Source organism: Zonotrichia leucophrys, chromosome 3 (assembly GCF_028769735.1).
Source record: "Zonotrichia leucophrys gambelii isolate GWCS_2022_RI chromosome 3, RI_Zleu_2.0, whole genome shotgun sequence".
NCBI classification, from domain to species: domain Eukaryota; kingdom Metazoa; phylum Chordata; class Aves; order Passeriformes; family Passerellidae; genus Zonotrichia; species Zonotrichia leucophrys.
In genome coordinates this window covers 107,202,354-107,220,831 of record NC_088172.1, presented here as the reverse complement: position 1 = coordinate 107,220,831, position 18,478 = coordinate 107,202,354, and the positions used below count along the sequence as shown (strand labels likewise).

At 37.4% G+C, this 18,478-nt stretch overlaps 1 protein-coding gene across 2 annotated transcripts in view; it reads left to right on the top strand.

Annotated features, from left to right (window-relative positions):
• The window catches only part of ATG5 (autophagy related 5), a 72,477-nt gene extending 55,622 nt beyond the window's left edge, over positions 1-16,855 (top strand). Inside the window, exon 8 of one of the 2 annotated variants that reach the window (XM_064709869.1) lies at positions 16,034-16,855. In XM_064709869.1, coding sequence (XP_064565939.1) covers positions 16,034-16,170 — 137 coding nt within the window. In that variant the 3' untranslated portion in view covers positions 16,171-16,855. Of the gene's footprint in view, positions 1-3,378; positions 3,517-16,033 lie in introns of those variants that run through there. The other variant, XM_064709870.1, reaches the window with a different exon arrangement.
• The last annotated feature ends 1,623 nt before the right edge of the window (positions 16,856-18,478 follow it).

The following is an 18,478-nucleotide window of genomic DNA, read 5'->3' as shown; positions in this document are numbered from 1 at the left end:
GAAATAGTGACTCATCTTATTAGGAGAAAGGGAGGAACACAGTATGATCTTACATAACTACAAAGCAGCAAGAGGAAACAGTGTTGAGTTCAGCAGAATGCTTTGAAGAGGCAAAGGGTTAAAATGATAGAAAACAGAGGTCTGGGGAGGGAAGGACTTTTCCTCTTCCCCACCAGAAATTTAAGACATTGGGCATAATGCAAAGATAAAAATGGTGTAATGCAAAAGAAAGCAGTTTTCTTGCACTGCTATCATGTCTAAACAATTCTGGATACAATTTTAATTTACAAGTGTTGTTGAAGTCTTCATAAAACTTGTTTTGATTTTTGTCTCATGCTTCCTTGAAGGCTCAAATGGTAAACATTTGGACATAATGACGCAAACAGTAGGCTATCAATCATTCCCAGTTTTCACAGCATTGTTGTTCATTCAGAAAAGCTGCGTGAACTGACCTCTTTCTAAAGCAGTGTCATTAGTTCTTTCAGAAATAAAACAAGGATCAAAAAGACTTTCAGGATTTTTCTCTTAAGACTTGCTGTACTGAATGATTTTGGAAAATTAGGGATCAACTGTTTTCAATTAACTCTCAGCTTTTTTTAATGTATAATGTATGAGAGACTACATATTAATTGTTTTTGTTCTCTCTTAGTTTTTTAAGCATTGACTTCCAGTAAATTAGTTAAACAGAAAATTGAATTTAGATTAGATTTGCCATGTAGACTCCTAATTTTGATACAAATGAGAAATTGTGCAACAGAAGGAGGTAAATTTATGCAGTGTGAATGTCTTTGGATAGACATGAAATATGACTGGGCTTGCTCTGCCTGAGGTCAGAATTAGCTTGACGTGGGGCTTACTGTGGGAATTGGAGCAGCACAGCACTGTCCCATTCCTTGCTGCTCTTGTGGTGAGCAAACTGAGGAAGTCTTTGCTCCCTATGTCTGACTAGTAAGTCTGATTGCATATGCTGTCTCAGACTGGTCTGCTTTTCAATGTTGTGGAGGTAAAGTGTTGAAATACTTTCCCAGCTCACCTAAATTTAAAAATACAACAAGCCCTGGGCAGTTTTAGACACTTTATTAGCCACACTTCCATCCCACGTGGCTATGAGAGTGTTGTGAAGGGTTAGTGGTCTTGTAGAGTGTGGGTGTACTAGAAGATGGTTAAAAGCTCACTAGTGATACGAGTTCAGGCCACTGTGTGCTCTGCTGTGGGAGTCATCCTCTGGCCACAGCTGAGCTTCAGACACTGCTTGAGCTATTCCGCCCTCCTTGTGTCCTTGTCTCAGTGGTGCTTTCCCTCTTGGAGGAGGTCATCCTGTACTTCTCCTTTCTGGTGTGACTCATTCTTTGTGCCTGTTATCTTTTCCTAACTAGGCCATCTGCTTGGATTATCCTTCTGCATCTGACTTGCATCTTACTGCCGTCTTTTTGGTTTTAGGGTTTTTTTAAAGCCCACAAACACCTACCTGCCCCAGTTGCCTTTTTTTAAGTTGAAGTGGAAACTTTTTGTTCTGTGTTCAAGTTGCATACCTTTTGATTTAGTAGTCTTTTTTAATCAACTGGGGTGGAAGTCCAGAGTTTGGCTTGAGATTATAGAATTAATAGTCATGACTACACAATTCATTAATATAGATTTAATTTGTCATGACCACATGAAAAGGTGCAGATAATCTGAGAATATCATGGCAGTTGTGCTTCTTGTTAGCCATCTTCATTTCTAAACAAACTCCTTACATAATCAGAGAGGGCTTCTGTTGTGTGCAGAATGTTCTGGCTCACTTGCTCCTAAAAGGAAGCATAGTGGGTATGTGGGGCTACTTGTGATCCTTGTGCATACAATTTCCTGGGAAACACTGAACATGGCTTGGTTTTCAGGGTTTCTCTCACTTCACCTCAATCGACTCTACAAGGATTATCCATCTGGTAGCTTGTGAGTCTTTCCTCCTTTCCTGTTGGCAAATGGGATGAAATTCAGTAAGTCCAAATGCCAAGATTCTGCACCTAGGACAGAGTAGCGTGGAGCATTGATATTACCTGGGAGAGGAGTGGCTGGACAGCAGGCCTGCAGAAAAGGGTCTGGGGGTGCTGGCCAGTGGCAGTCTCAGTGTGAGGCAGCTGTGTGTCCTGGCAGCCAGGAGAGCAAACCCCATCCTGGGGTGCATCAGCAAAGCACAGTCAGGAGGAAGAGGGGATTATCCCACTGAATTCAGCATCCGTGCAGCCTCACCTGAGTGTTGTGTGCACCTCTGGGTCCCACAATGGTTGTTAAGGCACTCAAGTGCCTCCAGAGGGGAGCAACAAAGCTGGTGATGGGGCTGGAAGCATGTCCTGGGAGGAGGAGCAGCTTCCCAAGGAAGGGAAGTGGAGAGGGAAGCACTAATTCTTCCCTGAGTATCGGGTGATAGGACATGTGGGAGTAGCTCAAAGCTGCACTGGGGAGGCTTGGACTGGACCTTGTGAAGCATTTCTTTACCATGAGTGTGTCAAACACAAGAAAAGTTTTCTAGAGAGGCTGGGAGATGCTCCAAGCCTGTCAGTGTTTAAGAGGCATTTGCACAATGCCCTTAATAATGTGCTCCAACTTTTGGCCAGCCCCAGATGTCTCAGGCAGTGGATGAGATGATCATTGTAGGTCCCTTCCAGCTGCCATAGTCTGTGCTAGTCTGCTCTTTGCTCCTGTGTCCAGCAGCTTTGCTAACATCACAAGAGTAATGTGCTGTTTCTTTGTGACTTAGAAGTGGTTTCTGGGCATGCACAGGCACGCACATTCAGAATGGTAGACTGTAGGAAGAGGTACAGCAAATAGGGAAATAATCCTGTTTCTCGGACAAGCCTTTGGAAATTTGTTCAGCTTCAGCTAAATTTGTTCTGCCGGCCACCCAATAAGTTTTATTAGTATCAGACTCCAGACTATTCTCTTTAAATTAGTCAAAAGGCCAATGACTTTATTCAGACACATCAAGAAGTTTTTTAAGTCTATCATTAACAGTAGTAGTATGAAATGGAGAAAGTAAAATCCTCGACAGAGCAAAAGAACTCCTTCAAAATTTAGCTTATTTGGTTTGAAAATCACAAGCCAGCATTTCTAAAATGCTCCTCAGAAGAGAGGTGAGGTTTTTCATCCTAGAATAACAGTCTGCTCTTCCCAGGAACATCAGTGTCCTACCACCAATTTCCTGACTGAGTGCTATATAGATTTGGAAATCTAAACAGTTAAGAAAAGATTGTGGAAAATTACTGACAGAAAACCTGTCTGATTTCTAATCATCTGCTATGTATGTGAGTTTTAGGAGAACTCTTGGGATCAAAGCGTTTGACAGTGTGTTTTGGTTATGTTGAATTTTCAGTTTTAAAATGAGTATTTTTTGTGTTTTAGGAGGAGACCGCAGGTTCCTTACGCACTGTACACATTGCAGTGTGTTCCCACAGAATTTATCACTTAGATAAAAGATGAGTGAAGAGAGACAAAAAAGAAGGAGAAATTAAGAGGCACAGAGGGGTGATGTGGCTTGTACCTGGTCACACTGAGGTCAGTAGCAGAGTTAAGAATTGGATTTTTTTGAGTCATGGTCTAAATGAGTCTGTCATACTCCAGAGGCAACAGAGGTCACTCAGTATGAGTGAGCCATCAAAAACTTCACAGAAAGAAACCCAAACCAAACTTTTGGTTTTTCATATATCCTTGCTCGCAGAAATAAGCGTGTCAGCAACAGCTGAATTACACAAAGGTCATAGATTTACAGGCTATTACTTATGGCTAGTTCCACAGAAAATGTCACAATGCCTTTAGTGCTATAATTAGTTCAAGAGTAACTGGAGATTTGGGTCTACCAGAACTTTCAGGAGACAGTTATAACCCTCTGTGAAGATCCACAATGTGAAGTTCTCAGCCAGGACACTGCAGCCCACAAACAGATTTAAATTATTTGCTCTCAGTGTTTTTATTTTTACTAGTTAACAGAAGTGGGCTAGAACATGTGTTGTTTGTGCTGTATGAGTATTAGCAGTTCTCGGGCATAATTTTGGTCAAGGCATATTAATATTATCCCAGAAAATTTGAGCAGGGCTCATGGATTAACAGTTTGGGGTCTGTTCTCAATAGGCAGTAGAAAGGGGCAGATAATTTATCTGAATAGGCATGAGCTGTTCTCTGGCATTTGCCCTGAAATTCAAATAGTGGGTTCTGGCCCATTTTTAAAATTATATATATAATCTATATATATCTTAATATATTTTATATTCTTTTTTTTATATATACCTATATATTTTTTTATATATACACCTTTAAATTAGGTGTATGTACTGTGTCTTTGGGGGTTGGCTGAGTGAAATCATTCCTATCTTCCTTGCATCTCTCTTGTAGTCTGGTTCTGCTTTGTCTTGATGCATCTAGGTTGCATCAAGATGCAACCTAGGATGCACCTGATTTTTCCAGGAGATAAACTTACAGGGCTGGAAAAAATAGAACTGCAAAACTAAAGGACCTACAAATAATAATTAGGAGGAAAATAGCAGTTTTACCAGTACTGTAAAGGAGAATTATCCACTGTGTCCTACTCTCTTCTTTAAGGATTCAGCAGCACTTGCTAACAGTAGTTGTCCCTTGCTTCAATACCCCATTTTATTCAGAGATTTTCGTAACTTCACAATCAGTGGATAATTTTATTTTTTGCTTTGCACTTGTAGCCATTTGGAGAATATCTGTTAAAAAATAGAGGTAAAACCTTTCCTTATGTTGAAGCCAAAGTCTTATGCAGTGGTTTGGCTTGTGCACAGGAAGTGCCACAGTCAGTGCAGATTTGAATGCACTTGTGCTCCTTATCCTTTTTCCAGATGGCATCATCACCACATTTACAATGGCAAAATGCAGCAGGTCTCTACACTTTGGCAAACTTCACAAGGTCCAGTATCTTTGTGCAAGCTGTCACCAGGCATTTAAGCCAAGAAGCCACGTTTATGGACCAGACAGACAAACAGATGCCCTTCTGACGCTTGTGATGTTGGGCATCAATATCCTCAGATGGAGAGATGGCTGCAAAGCCAGTTCCCTTTAGTTCTGTGAGCCAATGCACCCAGATTTGTGGTAATTAATTTCAGACCTGTGTTTGTCCACACAGCTAATGATTCCTAGTAATCTTGCTAACTAATTAATGATACTAATGTAACAAATTTTGTTTGCAAATGCTGTATGTTTGTGTTGTAAGTTTTATGGATCTATTTTTCTACTATAAAGCAGAAAAATATTTTCTGAACTCTAAAAATTTTAAATTATGAGTCAAACTCTCATTAAAAACAGAGATTATATTATAATCTAACAGCTTTGCAGCTAACTGTCTTAATATTTTGGAATAGAAAAGCTAAAAAGAACTTTTGATGAAAGCCTTCTTCCAATTTTAACTCTGACCAGGTAGCTTTTTTGAGAAGGGGTTGTTATTTTTTTTAGTGTTCAGTGTAAAGAGTCCTGCAGGTATTCCATTCCTCCTTTCACCACTCTTCCCTGAATTTTTCAATGCTAGACTCTTTAATTTTACTATGGTACAGATCTCCAAATACTTTAGTCTACTAGCTGTTCAAAAGAACCTACAATACATGTATTAAAAAAGGTATTTCATGTGTGCAGACTCTACAGCCTGCTCATTACAGAATTTATTTTTCGATGAGTAAGGGCCCGGAAGACGCTAATGTAAGTATTTTAGCCAGGGTTTGTATTTCTCTGATAAACAGCACTCCCCTTCTGTTTGTGATCACAGGATGAAAGCTCTCTAAGCTTGTATATGTACATTTTTACTGCTACATCATGTAGTGTGCTCTTAAGATTGAGATCTCATTCCCCAGGAAGCATTTCTGTCTAAGATTAATTGCCCTTTTAAAATCAGTGTTTGATGTATTCCTTTGGCTATATCCTGACTCACTTTAACCCTCTTTGACCTGACCCCACTGACTATTACTGCCATGGCTGGAGCAGAAATCCCTCAGCCTGATGTATGCAGTACAGACTTGAGCCTGTGGTTTTTCACATCAATGGATTCAATTAGCTGAGTTTTTACTGATCAGTTTAGCAGAGGTTGAAGGATTTGTCAGACATGGAACAAAACTGTCCGTACTTTGAATATAATTAAATAGCTCATCTCAATTTTCACATGTAGTTTGCTTGTGAGGTTGTTTACTTTGTTAAATAACGTAATAATAGTCTTGGATGCAGCATTTTTAAAAAGGAAAAAACAGTTTATTTTTCTCTAGTTAAGTAGGGGGAGGCACAAAACATTAAATAACAGCCATAAAGCCTTGAATCTGTACGTGTCACTTATCACTCTTCAGCCAAATGGTTTTAACCAGTGATTATGTCCCAATGTCCACTTTTCAATTTGATGTATTAAACTGGGCAGATAAACTAGCAATTAGCATTATGGCTTGAAAACAAGTGAACGTGCTGGTCCCTTCTGTATTGAGAGTGATTTTTCAGAAACAGTAATCCTGCTGTGCTTTGTAGGAATAGGTCATCATTAGCTGAAAAGTTCCTTATATAAAGATGGACGGCCATTAGGATCACAGAATATTTGCAGGCATGATATGAATTAGAGTAACTTGAAAATGAAGTAAACTTGAGGTTGAAAGTTCAAGAATGCCATTAAAAACCTTTAAAAGTGTATGAATGTGCATATGCTTAGAGGGTATATAGTATGATTGCACAGAGAATTTGTTAGTTAATTGTTTGGCATAATAGCATTTTGAAAACAATGACATTATAAAAATTCTCACAAACTACTAGTAACAAGGTCTTTTACAGCAAATTGATTTGCTCTAGACCAAACTTCGTAGAGATAAATCTTTATCAAATGTGATTTTTTTGTTTGTTTTTTTTTTTTCCTATAACCATATTGATCATGTTTAGCTCCCTAGCTGCATAGAGAGTGAGCCCTAATTTCTGAAGGTCAGTTTTGCACTATTTGGAAGGAAGGGCAACCTCAAATCTAATTAAGGGCATAGTGCATAAAGGGGTTAACTTCTGGTAAGTCAAGATGACTGCTGTTCAAAAAAGCTACACAACTCTTAAAAGTGATTTAGCTCTCCTTCAACAATGGAAAATCTATCATGGACAAGTTGGCCTCAATTTGTCACACATTCAAGTGTTTATCTTTTAATGCACACCCTGCCTGTTCCTCATGTATCTAAATGTGTTGTGTGCTTGCTTGTTACATGGAACAGCAGCACGATTTACACTGAACTTTCTCACTATGTGAATGGCCAAACTTAAAGCATTGTAGAAAATTGTTTTATAAGCCTCAGCTGCTAACCCCAGGCTTTTATAAACTATCACAGGTTTATTGCTAGTTCAAAAGATGAAGCTAAAGACGCTGATGCTAAGGAAGAAGGATTATAAGAATATTCCCTGGGAGTTCAGTCTTAACTTTTTTTTATTCTGCCTGAAGCTAGATGCTTGATGGGAAGCATCTTTGGCCTTGTAAGGTCTTCCATAAGACGTCAGATTTTGAAGAGAAGTATTTTGGAGTTCTGTCATAAACTAGTTTGCGACTTATTCCAAGAATCCCATTTTAAAAACTTCTATGAAGTATACAAGAATAAAATAATTTAAAAGCAACAATAACAAAGTTCATTTAAGTAAAGCTTAACCCATTTCCACCTTCTATCTGCTTTTCCATTGAGTTGCATGAGCTGTTTTACAAAAGGAAAAGTTTCCTTGTCTTGCATGGCGTTACTGTCAGTGTTAACTGTTTTGGGAAATTGTTAAAAATAGCCTGCTCATGCTTAGTCTGTTTAATGGTGTTTCAGGCCAAATTCACTTTCTCTAAAAACTTTTTGAGTGCACTGGAAAAAAGGTTTTTTGGTTCATTTACATGCTTCCTGGCTCCTATGAGATTAGAAGTGTAAGCCAAGTTCTCATCTGCTGCTTCAAAGCATCATAAACTTTTACTTGTGGTGATTACTTTAATCTGTTTTTACTATGTTTCAGAAGTGTGACTGTCTAACCTGAGAATAGATTTGAGGTAAAAAAATGATAGGAAATAACAAGAGAGAAGAATTGCGTAGAAAAGAAAATTATGAATTGAATGATGCCAAATATTTGATTTCATCTCAGTATTTAGTGATATTTAATGTAGATGATGGTAATATTGCATATGATAATATTGCACTTCTGTTTGGGGGATAGAGAAGGCAGGATGGTGCCTGGGATAACCCAAGGAAGGTAATCATATAAGAACTGTGACAAAGAAAGTTTTTTCCTCTCCATTAAGTCACAGATGTGTAAATTCAAGTTAAGATGTTTACATCACAAGAAGATCACAAAGATACCAGCCAACTGGCCTGTGTCAAAACCATGTAAAGAAGTAGAGCAATAATTAAAGCTAAATTAGTGGATATGGATTTAATATCAGTCCATATTTGTATCTTGCCTGGAGGTGGGCTTTTGCAGTCAGGTACTCTGCAAGAATAGAGTTCACTGAAGTTGATACAGGTCTGGTTCTATCATGGCATTTTGGACAACTACTTCCTGTGAGGGGCTCTGGTACGATGACATGAAGGCACTCCAAGGGTTAAATTGAGACAACATGAGTGATAAAACACTTCAGGATTGAGAGACTGATGTTTCTAACTTTTTATTTTGGAGAAGAATTTTAAAAAATCAACTTAATTAATTAGAAAAGATAGGTTGAACACTCTTGTTCTGTTATCTGTAGGTTGTACAGTAAAGTATTAAAAATTAATATTCATTTTAAAACAAAATACAAAGTTGTAGCTTTTATTTACCATACCCCAAACTGGAAACAGACATTTAGGAAAACAATGACCTTCAGTTTGAGCAACTGAACTCATGTTACTACTAAATGGTTAAAATGAGTGATATTGTCTTGTTGCTGACAGTTAACTAAATCTATGTCATGGTTTATTTATATTCATGTCAGGCAGTTGAGTCTATCCAGGAACTGTCATTCTTATTCTCCAAACCACATCTTGTGTTTGGAACAATTCTTATTTCAGACACAGAATCATTTTGAGAACGAAATTTGTACTGAATAATGCACTGACCTTGTATTTCTGTGGGTGAGTTCTTCACCTGAAATCAGCTTCAGTGGCTTTCCCCAGTGCTGGTGAGATATGTAGGCAGGAAGGAAAAGTCAGTCCTGTGCTTTCATGTCACATATCAGCATCTAAAATTTTTGAGGTCAGAGGAACCTTTTGTTGTGGCTAGGCTATTGAAGAGTTGGCTTTGCAGAACTCTTTGTGTGTTCTTGCTCTTGGTCAGAGGATACTGAACAGCAAATCTGCTGACATGATCCATCTGTGTGTCTCCTGAAGCTGATCATCATTCCAGCTCTGGGGAGAGGAAGAGAATAAGAATTTTGGTAATTTGTGTGGTTGAAGTGAGGTTTAAAGCATGTTAAGATTGCTATGGAAGATGAGTCACTTCTAGCAATAGAGCCTGCTGCTGTGACAAGCAGGGTTGTGTTGCACAAGATGGAATTGTAAGAAAAGTAAGGATATCCTGGGATATGCTGGCTAAAATAGTGTGAAGCTTCTGAAAGCTCATAAGATTTTATTCCTAGTTAAAAAATTCTAAATTCTAACTAAAAATACCCTGCTCAATTGAACATGTAGTAAACTTAGACCTTGAAGTTATAGTTCCTTAAGTGTGAAATACTTGGGTTTAGTAAAGAACATGTTTGCTGTCTGAAGTACTTGTGCTGGGTTCATTCCAAGAGCAGAATATCATTTGGCCACGAGATTTCACCAAAATCAACTTTTTATGCACTTCCCATGAAATTACATTGAGCTCTTGTTAGTACTCAGCTGATTAAGTACTATATTTTCAGTATACAAATTTATTTTTCTGTTTGATCACTGTACGTTGAGGTTGTCATCAGTGTGGAATCAGAACACCTCTCTGTATTTCTGTACCTTGCTCACTGTTACACATACACATGCCAGAAACTGATTGCAGATGTTCCAGTTAGATTGGAGTTTATGAATGGAAAAGCCTGTAATAATATATGTTAGTTTCTAATATGTTTTTTAAAGGTACTGGAGAAAAGTAAAGCATCAATATTTAATTTATACATGGATTTAATTCTGTAGCTATGGTTGCTCACTGAGCAAAGAAATATTTTGCCATGAATTAAAAAATATAAGGTACCTGCCTATAGTAAATACTACAGAAGTAATGTGAAAAGGTTCATAAATGCACCTTAGCCTAATTTTTTTTGCATTTTATGAACACGTAGATATTTTTGTAGTACACACAATGAAAATAATTGTGAAGCTTGTTTTGTTGTAAATGGTGTCCTGTCTTTGTCAATTTTAATATTGGACATTGGAACTGTTTGGACAGGTTACTATTAAATTAGGTAGGTGGCTCTTTGTCAAGTTTCAGGGTTAACAAATTAAACCATTGCTGACTTTATTAAGGTTTGAGGTTTTTAGAGATGGTACCTATTTGAAAGTGCAAAAGAGAAGTATGTTCAAATATTTGTGTTTCTTTTCTGCTATCAGTGCTGAAGTCACTGGTGGAGAATTTCCTTAGACTCTGAGGCTTGTCAGGGCCTGTCTTGTCTCTGTAGGTCCTAGAATTTCCAACCTGAGGTGCCCAGAGAGGGAAAGAATAACTTCAGTCCAGTGCTTTCCTACCACGTGGTTACAAATTAGAACAGTCTTTGAATTTGCTTACTAATACAGAATAATCTTTTGTAAATAAGTGCACAGTTGCCTGTGTGATCCTTGGTGCTGAACCAGAGACCTACGTTCCAAGAAGGAAATTTTCACTTTTGCATACCAGAGATTTGGCCTTGCCCAGCTTTGGCTTCAGGCTTTCAAAACTGGGTCAGCAAAATCATTCAGTAGCAAACTTAGTGGTTGCACACTGCATTACTTACACCAGGCACATTACTGAAAGCTATGTTTCTCTAAGTAATTTCCTATGACATCCTTCAGAGGTAGATAAAATCTTTCCAGTGAAGTTGTTGGTGTGTCTCTTCAGATTCAGAGATGTCTGAGGCACCAGGTGCTGAGCACACACTGTTCTCCTGCCAGATAATCTGGGGAGCAGAAAAAATGGGGAGGAAAGCAGCCACATCAGAGTCACAAAAAGAAAATTCTGCTCCTTATAATGCTGTCCCAAGATCAGTTTTCCTACAATATGGCATAGCCTATTGTCAGGAATACCTTTGGTATCATTGTCTTCCGAGCATATGATATATTCTGAAGATAAGCCAAATGTCTATGGCCCTCTTCACAGTGGAAAAGCTGGCATCCAGTTATGTTACACTATTAAAATGCTGCTACTGCATGAAAGTCGGTTGTGTTCACTCCTTATACATTTTAGTGTCCTTGTCTATAGTCCTGTGGCCTTGTACCATACAAGAAACGCATTGTTTGCCCCTAATTTGAAGTACCAGGTTCTATTTGCCTTTTTAGGGTTGTGAAGCAAATTTAATAAGTGGTGCTGCCCCTCACTACAGGCAAAGAACTTGCATACTGAGGATTCTAATTGAGTACTCCAGGGGCACTTTTGCTAAAGCCTGAATATCTTGTATTGTCTATCTGTTAAGGGATTTAAGCCTACTAAATTGCCCTGACAGGTGATTGCTTGAGGCCACAAATCAGAAGGGAGGTATTTCATCCCACTAAAGAATTTTAAGTGGTACATCACAGATGTAGTCTGGCTAGAGGAGCTGTCTTGTGTAGGTGAAAGGGAGTATAGCATTGCAGCACTGGTGAGCATTGAGGTGCTAATCTGGATAAAAACTGGCTGAAGTAAGTACCTGTGACAGAGGCAGTGCCTTCTCACTATTCTGCTCTCAGGCACTTGAATCTGTCTCAAAACCAAACCAATCTTTTATGTCCATCATTAGTTCTTTCTTTCAAATAATAACGTAACTCAGTAGAAAGATTTATTGAGACGCATCAGTGCTCATGTGCAGCCATCTGAACTGATGCTGAATGAGCTAATTTTCCTGTTACTGAGTAGATTAGTTTGCAAGCAACAACTTATTTAGCTGAAGGAAAGAGAAAAACTTACTGTGTGATAACATGACATGGCACATCTTCCCACCTTCTCTGAAGGCTACAGATTTTCTTGTTTGTTCTTCAGCTGTGTCTCGCTGATTCCTGGATATTGAGGGGTTTTAGAGGAAGCTGAGATTAGCAACAGTGAATATTGTAGTTAGGGCATTCCATTAAAGAAGAGAGAGTGGGCTCAAGCTGCCTCAGGTTGGGGAGGGCTTTGAGCCACTCTCTCAAGGACTCACTTGAGTTGCAACAGCCACTCTCTCTTGCTTCTTCCCAGAAGATGCCTATCTGCAAAAGAGAGTCCTTTGCAATATTTTCTTGTAGTGGTTTCCTCATCAGGAGCATGGAGCCACCTTGTTGGTGAGAGAGGAGCAGATCTCTTCTTAAAGCTCTTCACTTCAGAGGTCCTTGTTTTTCTCTGTTTTGTGTACAGAGCTGGAAAACCCTTCTGACTTTACATGATATGATTAATTATCCCGAGTCTGGTCAACACTTTAGGTGTTGCAGCCTTGAATTAGGGTCTAATTTAAGTCAGGTGAATGTTTCAAAAATGTCTTGGTACATAACATATAAGCATTGTTATCTACCTTCTGGAGATGGAATATTGTTCAGTTTTACCAAAAAGCATTACCATCTCTGCTTAGAGCTTGCCTCTGGTAAACTTGAGGGGGCTGCAGTACCTTCTCCGTTGATACAGCTCTACAGTGAAAGTGGTAAAAAAATAAATTAATCTTGGGACAGCCACTCTGATAGATGACTTAATTAGTTTTCAGGGTTTTTTGGTTGTTTTTTTTTTCAAATGCCAAAACAGTGTTTATTACTTGAGCATTACTTCAGTAAAATAGAAGCGCTCTGATTTTAAGTAGCGCTGTGAAAATTTATAAAACATAGATTGCTATGCTTTTATTTTTCTTGTATTTCCGCTTCATCTCATTCCCAAAAGTAATTTGCAGCAAAGCAAAAATAAAAAATCTTAGGTTATGTGATAAGTAACATGTAACTCAGTTCTGACAGGATTTTAAGAGGACAAAAAAAGTTGGGGAGGTTACAGGAAAATTTGAATTAGTGGTTTTGAGGAAATCCTGTTTATTTTTTCACTACATTACTGAACATTGTAGAATGGGTATTGACAGTAATAATATCATCAGGTCTGGACCCTGTGCGCTGCAGATGAACAGAGTTATTTACCCTAATTTTCACAGACATTATCCAATGATATAGAGGGGCATTACTTTGTAATTAGGTCATTTACATTTTATACCACTAATTTAAATACATTATATGTAGCAACTTGTACACTTTATAGCAGCATTTCATCACTTTAGAAAGGCTTTTTGTGATCATAGAATGTGGGTTGGGGAAGAGGAGGACAGCAGGTTCGTGTGTCAAGCTGCATCTAAAATAATGGAAAAAATATTTCGTAAATCTCCTAATCTATTGTATCTCTAAAACAGGTGGATGAAGTTTTCATGATAGCTAGCAAATCATTCAGGACTCAGATCACAGTGGAAATGGATAATAATTAGACAGCTGTCGACAAGATAATATTTTTCAGTAATTGTTTTAGTGTATTTGCTGTTTACAACTTTTTGCTGCAAAAAGTAGAGAAGAGTCTATATGAGAGACACTCTGACTTATAATCGGACGTGTGATGGAAAACATGAAAGTTGAGGAAAGTTTGGGTAAATGTGCCTGAAGTGAGAGTTTGTGGTTCCTAGTAACAAAAGGAGAGAAGAATGTTGAAGTAAAAACAATGGATTTTGTGAAAGAAGGCTGCAGTAAATACAGAATTGGGAGATAAGATCTCTTCAGTCAAGCCTCAAGGGGAAAAGGAATTAAGGAGAAGTGATGCTTTGTCAGAGATAATACTAAAGCACAAACAAGGCTAATGCAGAGATTTAGATTTTAATTAAACTGGTAAATTCTTCATTGACCTCTGAGGCTTTCTCAGTTTGCCAAGGAACAGAATAAAAGATTAGTATGAGAAAGGGACAAAGCTGGGTAAGGAGCAAGCAGCAGAGACATCAAGATTACCTGCACTTCATTTTCAAGCAAGAGTGGGCACATGCACACACATACATATGTTGCACAGTAATGGAAGAGCCAAAGAAAATGTTTATAATTTATAAGCCTTTCCTTCAATGGCAAGAAAATTATACTGGGGTTCTAAAGCTTTTAATTCTTATTTTTTGCAAGTTTGGGCTAAAAAGAGTCAGGTGCATTCTGTCATCTGGTTTTATGTAAATTAGTTGTTTCTGGAAATAAAATAATACTATGAAACATTAAAAGAAGTCGTCAGCTCACACCAACTTAAGGAATACCATAGGTAGGTTTTAATTTAAAGTGTTAAATACATATATTTGGAGGTTACTTAAAAACATTTAGATGCTCCCTAACTTTCAAGAAGAAAGAAAACTGGTGTTGTAAACGAATGAATGCACCACCACAACTGGATTTCTGAGATGTTTTCTTTGGGAGCTAATTCTTTTGACAATCTGACTTGGAGTGTTTCAGCCCAATAAATACCTGTTTTGGCTAGAAATACTAGAAGTTGGTTTTTAAATGATGTGTGTTGTTCTTCAGACTTGTCTGCAATAAAACCAGAAACCAGCAAGTGTTTATGCTTAATTTAGTGTGATAATGTGTGTATTATGCTGTTTAGAGAATCAAGACTTTGTACAAAATATACCATACGTAGGTAACAAGTAACAAAAGTATAATGCTTTATTTTAAGCAAACATAACTGTCTGCTCTTGCAGGAAGAATTATTACTAGCATAAAGTCAACTACATGTTTAGGATTATTTTTTTACCAGCTGTGTGGACATAGATAGCTGGTTATACTAGAAACTTCTTCAGGCAGCTGTCAAATCATTTTGGCTACCAAACAAATGTGATTTCACCTGTGTTATAAAATAGAAATTATCCTCCAATTGGGGCCACTGAATGCAAGAACCAGTAATGATGCCTACACTTCTAGATTCTGTTCTCTTCCATGCAGCTCTTGGTCAGGATGGTGGTTTGTTCTGTTATAGACACTGGTGTGGGACATAAAATGCCAATTAGTGAATGCAGTAGTACTTTTGAGTACTGAATGGGGAGTTCACTGTGGTAGGTCCATGTGAGAATGCCATAGTATAGAATAAAATGAGTGAAAGGTCACTGCCTACTTTTCTCCCTGCTAACCATTATTTGAAGCATATTTCATATGCTCTTCTCATCCCTTGTCTCTGAAATAAATTTTCATTTTTTGTTGTTTTAGTTCATGTCATGACTGTTATGTCAGTTGCTTTAGCTGGTTCCCATCATTTGAATCAAAGGATCAAAGTACTTGCATCCTCCGGGACAAGTATAAATAAAAAGAATTGAAATATTCTTAGAAAATACTCGTTATACTGGGAATAATTTGCTAACTTTGCTTTTCCAAGAGATGAAACTAAGTGAAAAAAAGCCGGTGCCAACTCTGCCTTCGGAGTAACTCTGAAATATTGCTAGTGATTTATGTAAATTATTCTTAGCAATACAAGATTACTTCAGGAATAATGCATGTATTATATTATACACAGTCCAGCTCTTTCAGGAGATCACAGTATTAAGAATACAACTTACCAGTATGGTTTAGGAAGCTCAACATTTTGAGCATGATCTGTGTAAAATTCACATGCCTTACAGCTGTGTGCGATGGATGTGCCTTAGCTGGGTTGACAACAAGCTGGGATCACTGTGGGATTAAAAAAAGCCCCTCTTGCAACTAGTAAAGAAAAGTGGCACTTTCATTAAGTTTTACTTAATTCCGGTTTTGTCTTGGAATCAATTTTAACTCAAAGTTTGTTTTAGATGATGGAAATCTCAGCTTTCTCCGCACTGATATTTCCTACTTTTCGTTCTGTTAAATGTTGAACTCGGTAACACCAATTACATCTACCGTAAATTAAGTATGAGTAAATGTTTAATCTTCCTGTGAACTTTGAATGGCATACTAGTGGTTTCTCTTTTTCTTTGAATTAGATGGAGAGCAGAAGACTCAAGTGATGATTCATGGAATTGAGCCAATGCTGGAAACACCCATTCAGTGGCTAAGCGAACATATGAGCTATCCAGATAATTTTCTCCACATTAGTATCATTCCCCGACCTACTGATTGAAACTCAGCTGTATTCCTATGAGGATCATTCTCAAGCTGGAATTCTAAGGGCATGTCAACTTCTTGCTTCTGTCAGTCTTGACAGAGGCAGCCTGACCAGAAAAAAAGAAACCAACAAAAAGCCGAAACAAAACAAGAAGTCCTCACTGCTGTAAGCCAAACAGGAAGAGAGATCCTATCATCAGATAAGGGCAATTGGGCTGATCTTATTTTGCATCACTGCTGCGTTTGTTCACTGCTGTAATTAAATCAGTTGCGATATGAAAGAATTTACAGGACTTCTGCAAGTCTGCTGTTTTCTTGTAAAATATAATGAAGCTGAAACTGTCAGCCGAAGAGCAAATGGAAATATGCCACTTGATTGTATTTCTGATTAACAAATAAACAGGGCTGTTTCCTAAAGAGGTAGTGTTTCAGCTTTGAGGGTGGAAACATTGGTTTAATTTTCTAGAAAGTTAGACACTGAGAGATTTGGTTACCAATAGCTTTTTGTAAAAGATCAAATTACTGTAAATCCATCTTTCCTTAATGAGAAGTTCATGTTTACAGTATATGTATTGGTATGCAAATGATCTTTTAACTTTGATAACAAGCAGTGAGCGATTTTAAAGTAAGCCCATGAGCATGTTTTGTCAGTTAAAAACATGCACAACTTAATAATTACAAATACTCTTGATTTGTATGCTGTCACTGAATACTCCAGTGTGTTTATTATTCAAACCAGTTTTCATAGACTAGCAACGATGTAGGATAATTTGTCTCAGGATTCGTCATGGCATTTCTTTGTGTTCATCTAGTTTTTTTTTCTTTAAGAATATATTTTCTTAATTTACTTTAACAAGGTTTTTTTTTAAAAAAAAAAGCTACATGGATGTTGCAAACAGGATTGTATCCTGCTGTTTATTCCCATAGACTAGGAAACAGTTAAATCGTAGAATGATGAACAGATTGCTTTTTAATGATTTTGAATTTTGGAAAGCTGAAGCTTTCCAAGCTAATACTTTCTTACATCTGTGGTCCCTGTGCAATCAGTCCACAATTTGGAAGCTTCTAATCTCATTGCACAGATTTTTTTCTTAGTGTAGCAGATGTATTTTTAGGTTATTGGATCATTTTGGTTTCTAAATGTTCGTTACCATTGCAGATGCTACTCAAACTCTACCAATTTTTTTTCTGTTGCACTAAATTCATCAAACTCTGTGCTCTATTGCTTTGTCTGCCGTTTGTGGCTGTTTGTGGCACAAAACTGTGTTTATAGTAGACATATTATCCAATCTGTCAAATATTATCCAATATAAAGAAAGCATGATATTTTTCTTTCAAAAATAGTGGCTGTTGAAGCTCCTACTCACAGTCTTGGCTTGTAAATGTCCCAGTAATTCCCAGTGCTGTTCCCATTCGTTCCCATGCTCCCTTCATGGCAGGATACTTACCTGTGTCTGAAAAAGAAGAAAATGAAAATCAGCCAAATGAACAAAAACCTCTTTCTCTGAAGCAAGAGGGGAAGGATCTCCATGGGTGAGGATAGGGTTGAGGCTAAGAAGAGCCCTGAGGGCAGAAAAAATCTCTAGACAGATTAGATACTGTTTTAAATGTTAATGAGGAAAATAGCATTAAGGAAATGGAAGGGTAAAGGTACTAATGAAATAAATCTATGCTGTATTCTGCAGGACATGAAGAATTTTTGAAACAAAACAAACCATGCTGGTCTGTGTTGATGCAGAATAGAAATATAATATTCTTATGGTGGGATGATTTGGTTAAGTTATTCTAATTTCCAGTTCTGTTTGGAATTTTTGTTACAGTGTTGGATTGGCATTTATAAACTTCCTTAGGCACACATATCTAAATATTTTGGAGATTTTCAAAGTCCTGCCAATGGATAAAGCAAATATTTTGTAGAGTCTTCATATTAAAAAAAAAAATCTTTTGTAGGGATAATTTTTCCATTAATCAGGATAAGAGGCAATACCTTTCAAAACCTGTAGAGATTGTGTTTCCTTTGTTTTAAGGTAATCTGGAGTGAGTCACTGGCTATTTTAATATATTCTACACCAGCATTTGAAGTATACAGCTCTTCTTATGGCCCATATTTGCCAGTAAATCCAACTTTAAGGCCTAGCATGGAACAAAGAAATAGCTTGGCTTTAAAACATACTCTTTCCTCTTACTTTAACTATTTAAACTTTATTAAAAAATAAAACAAAGTTTGAGTCTGTCTTTATTTCCAGCTAAATAAGGATCTTTGTCATTGTATGACGAGTATTTACTTAATAAGTAGGAACTTCTTAGAAGAGGTTCTTAGAATA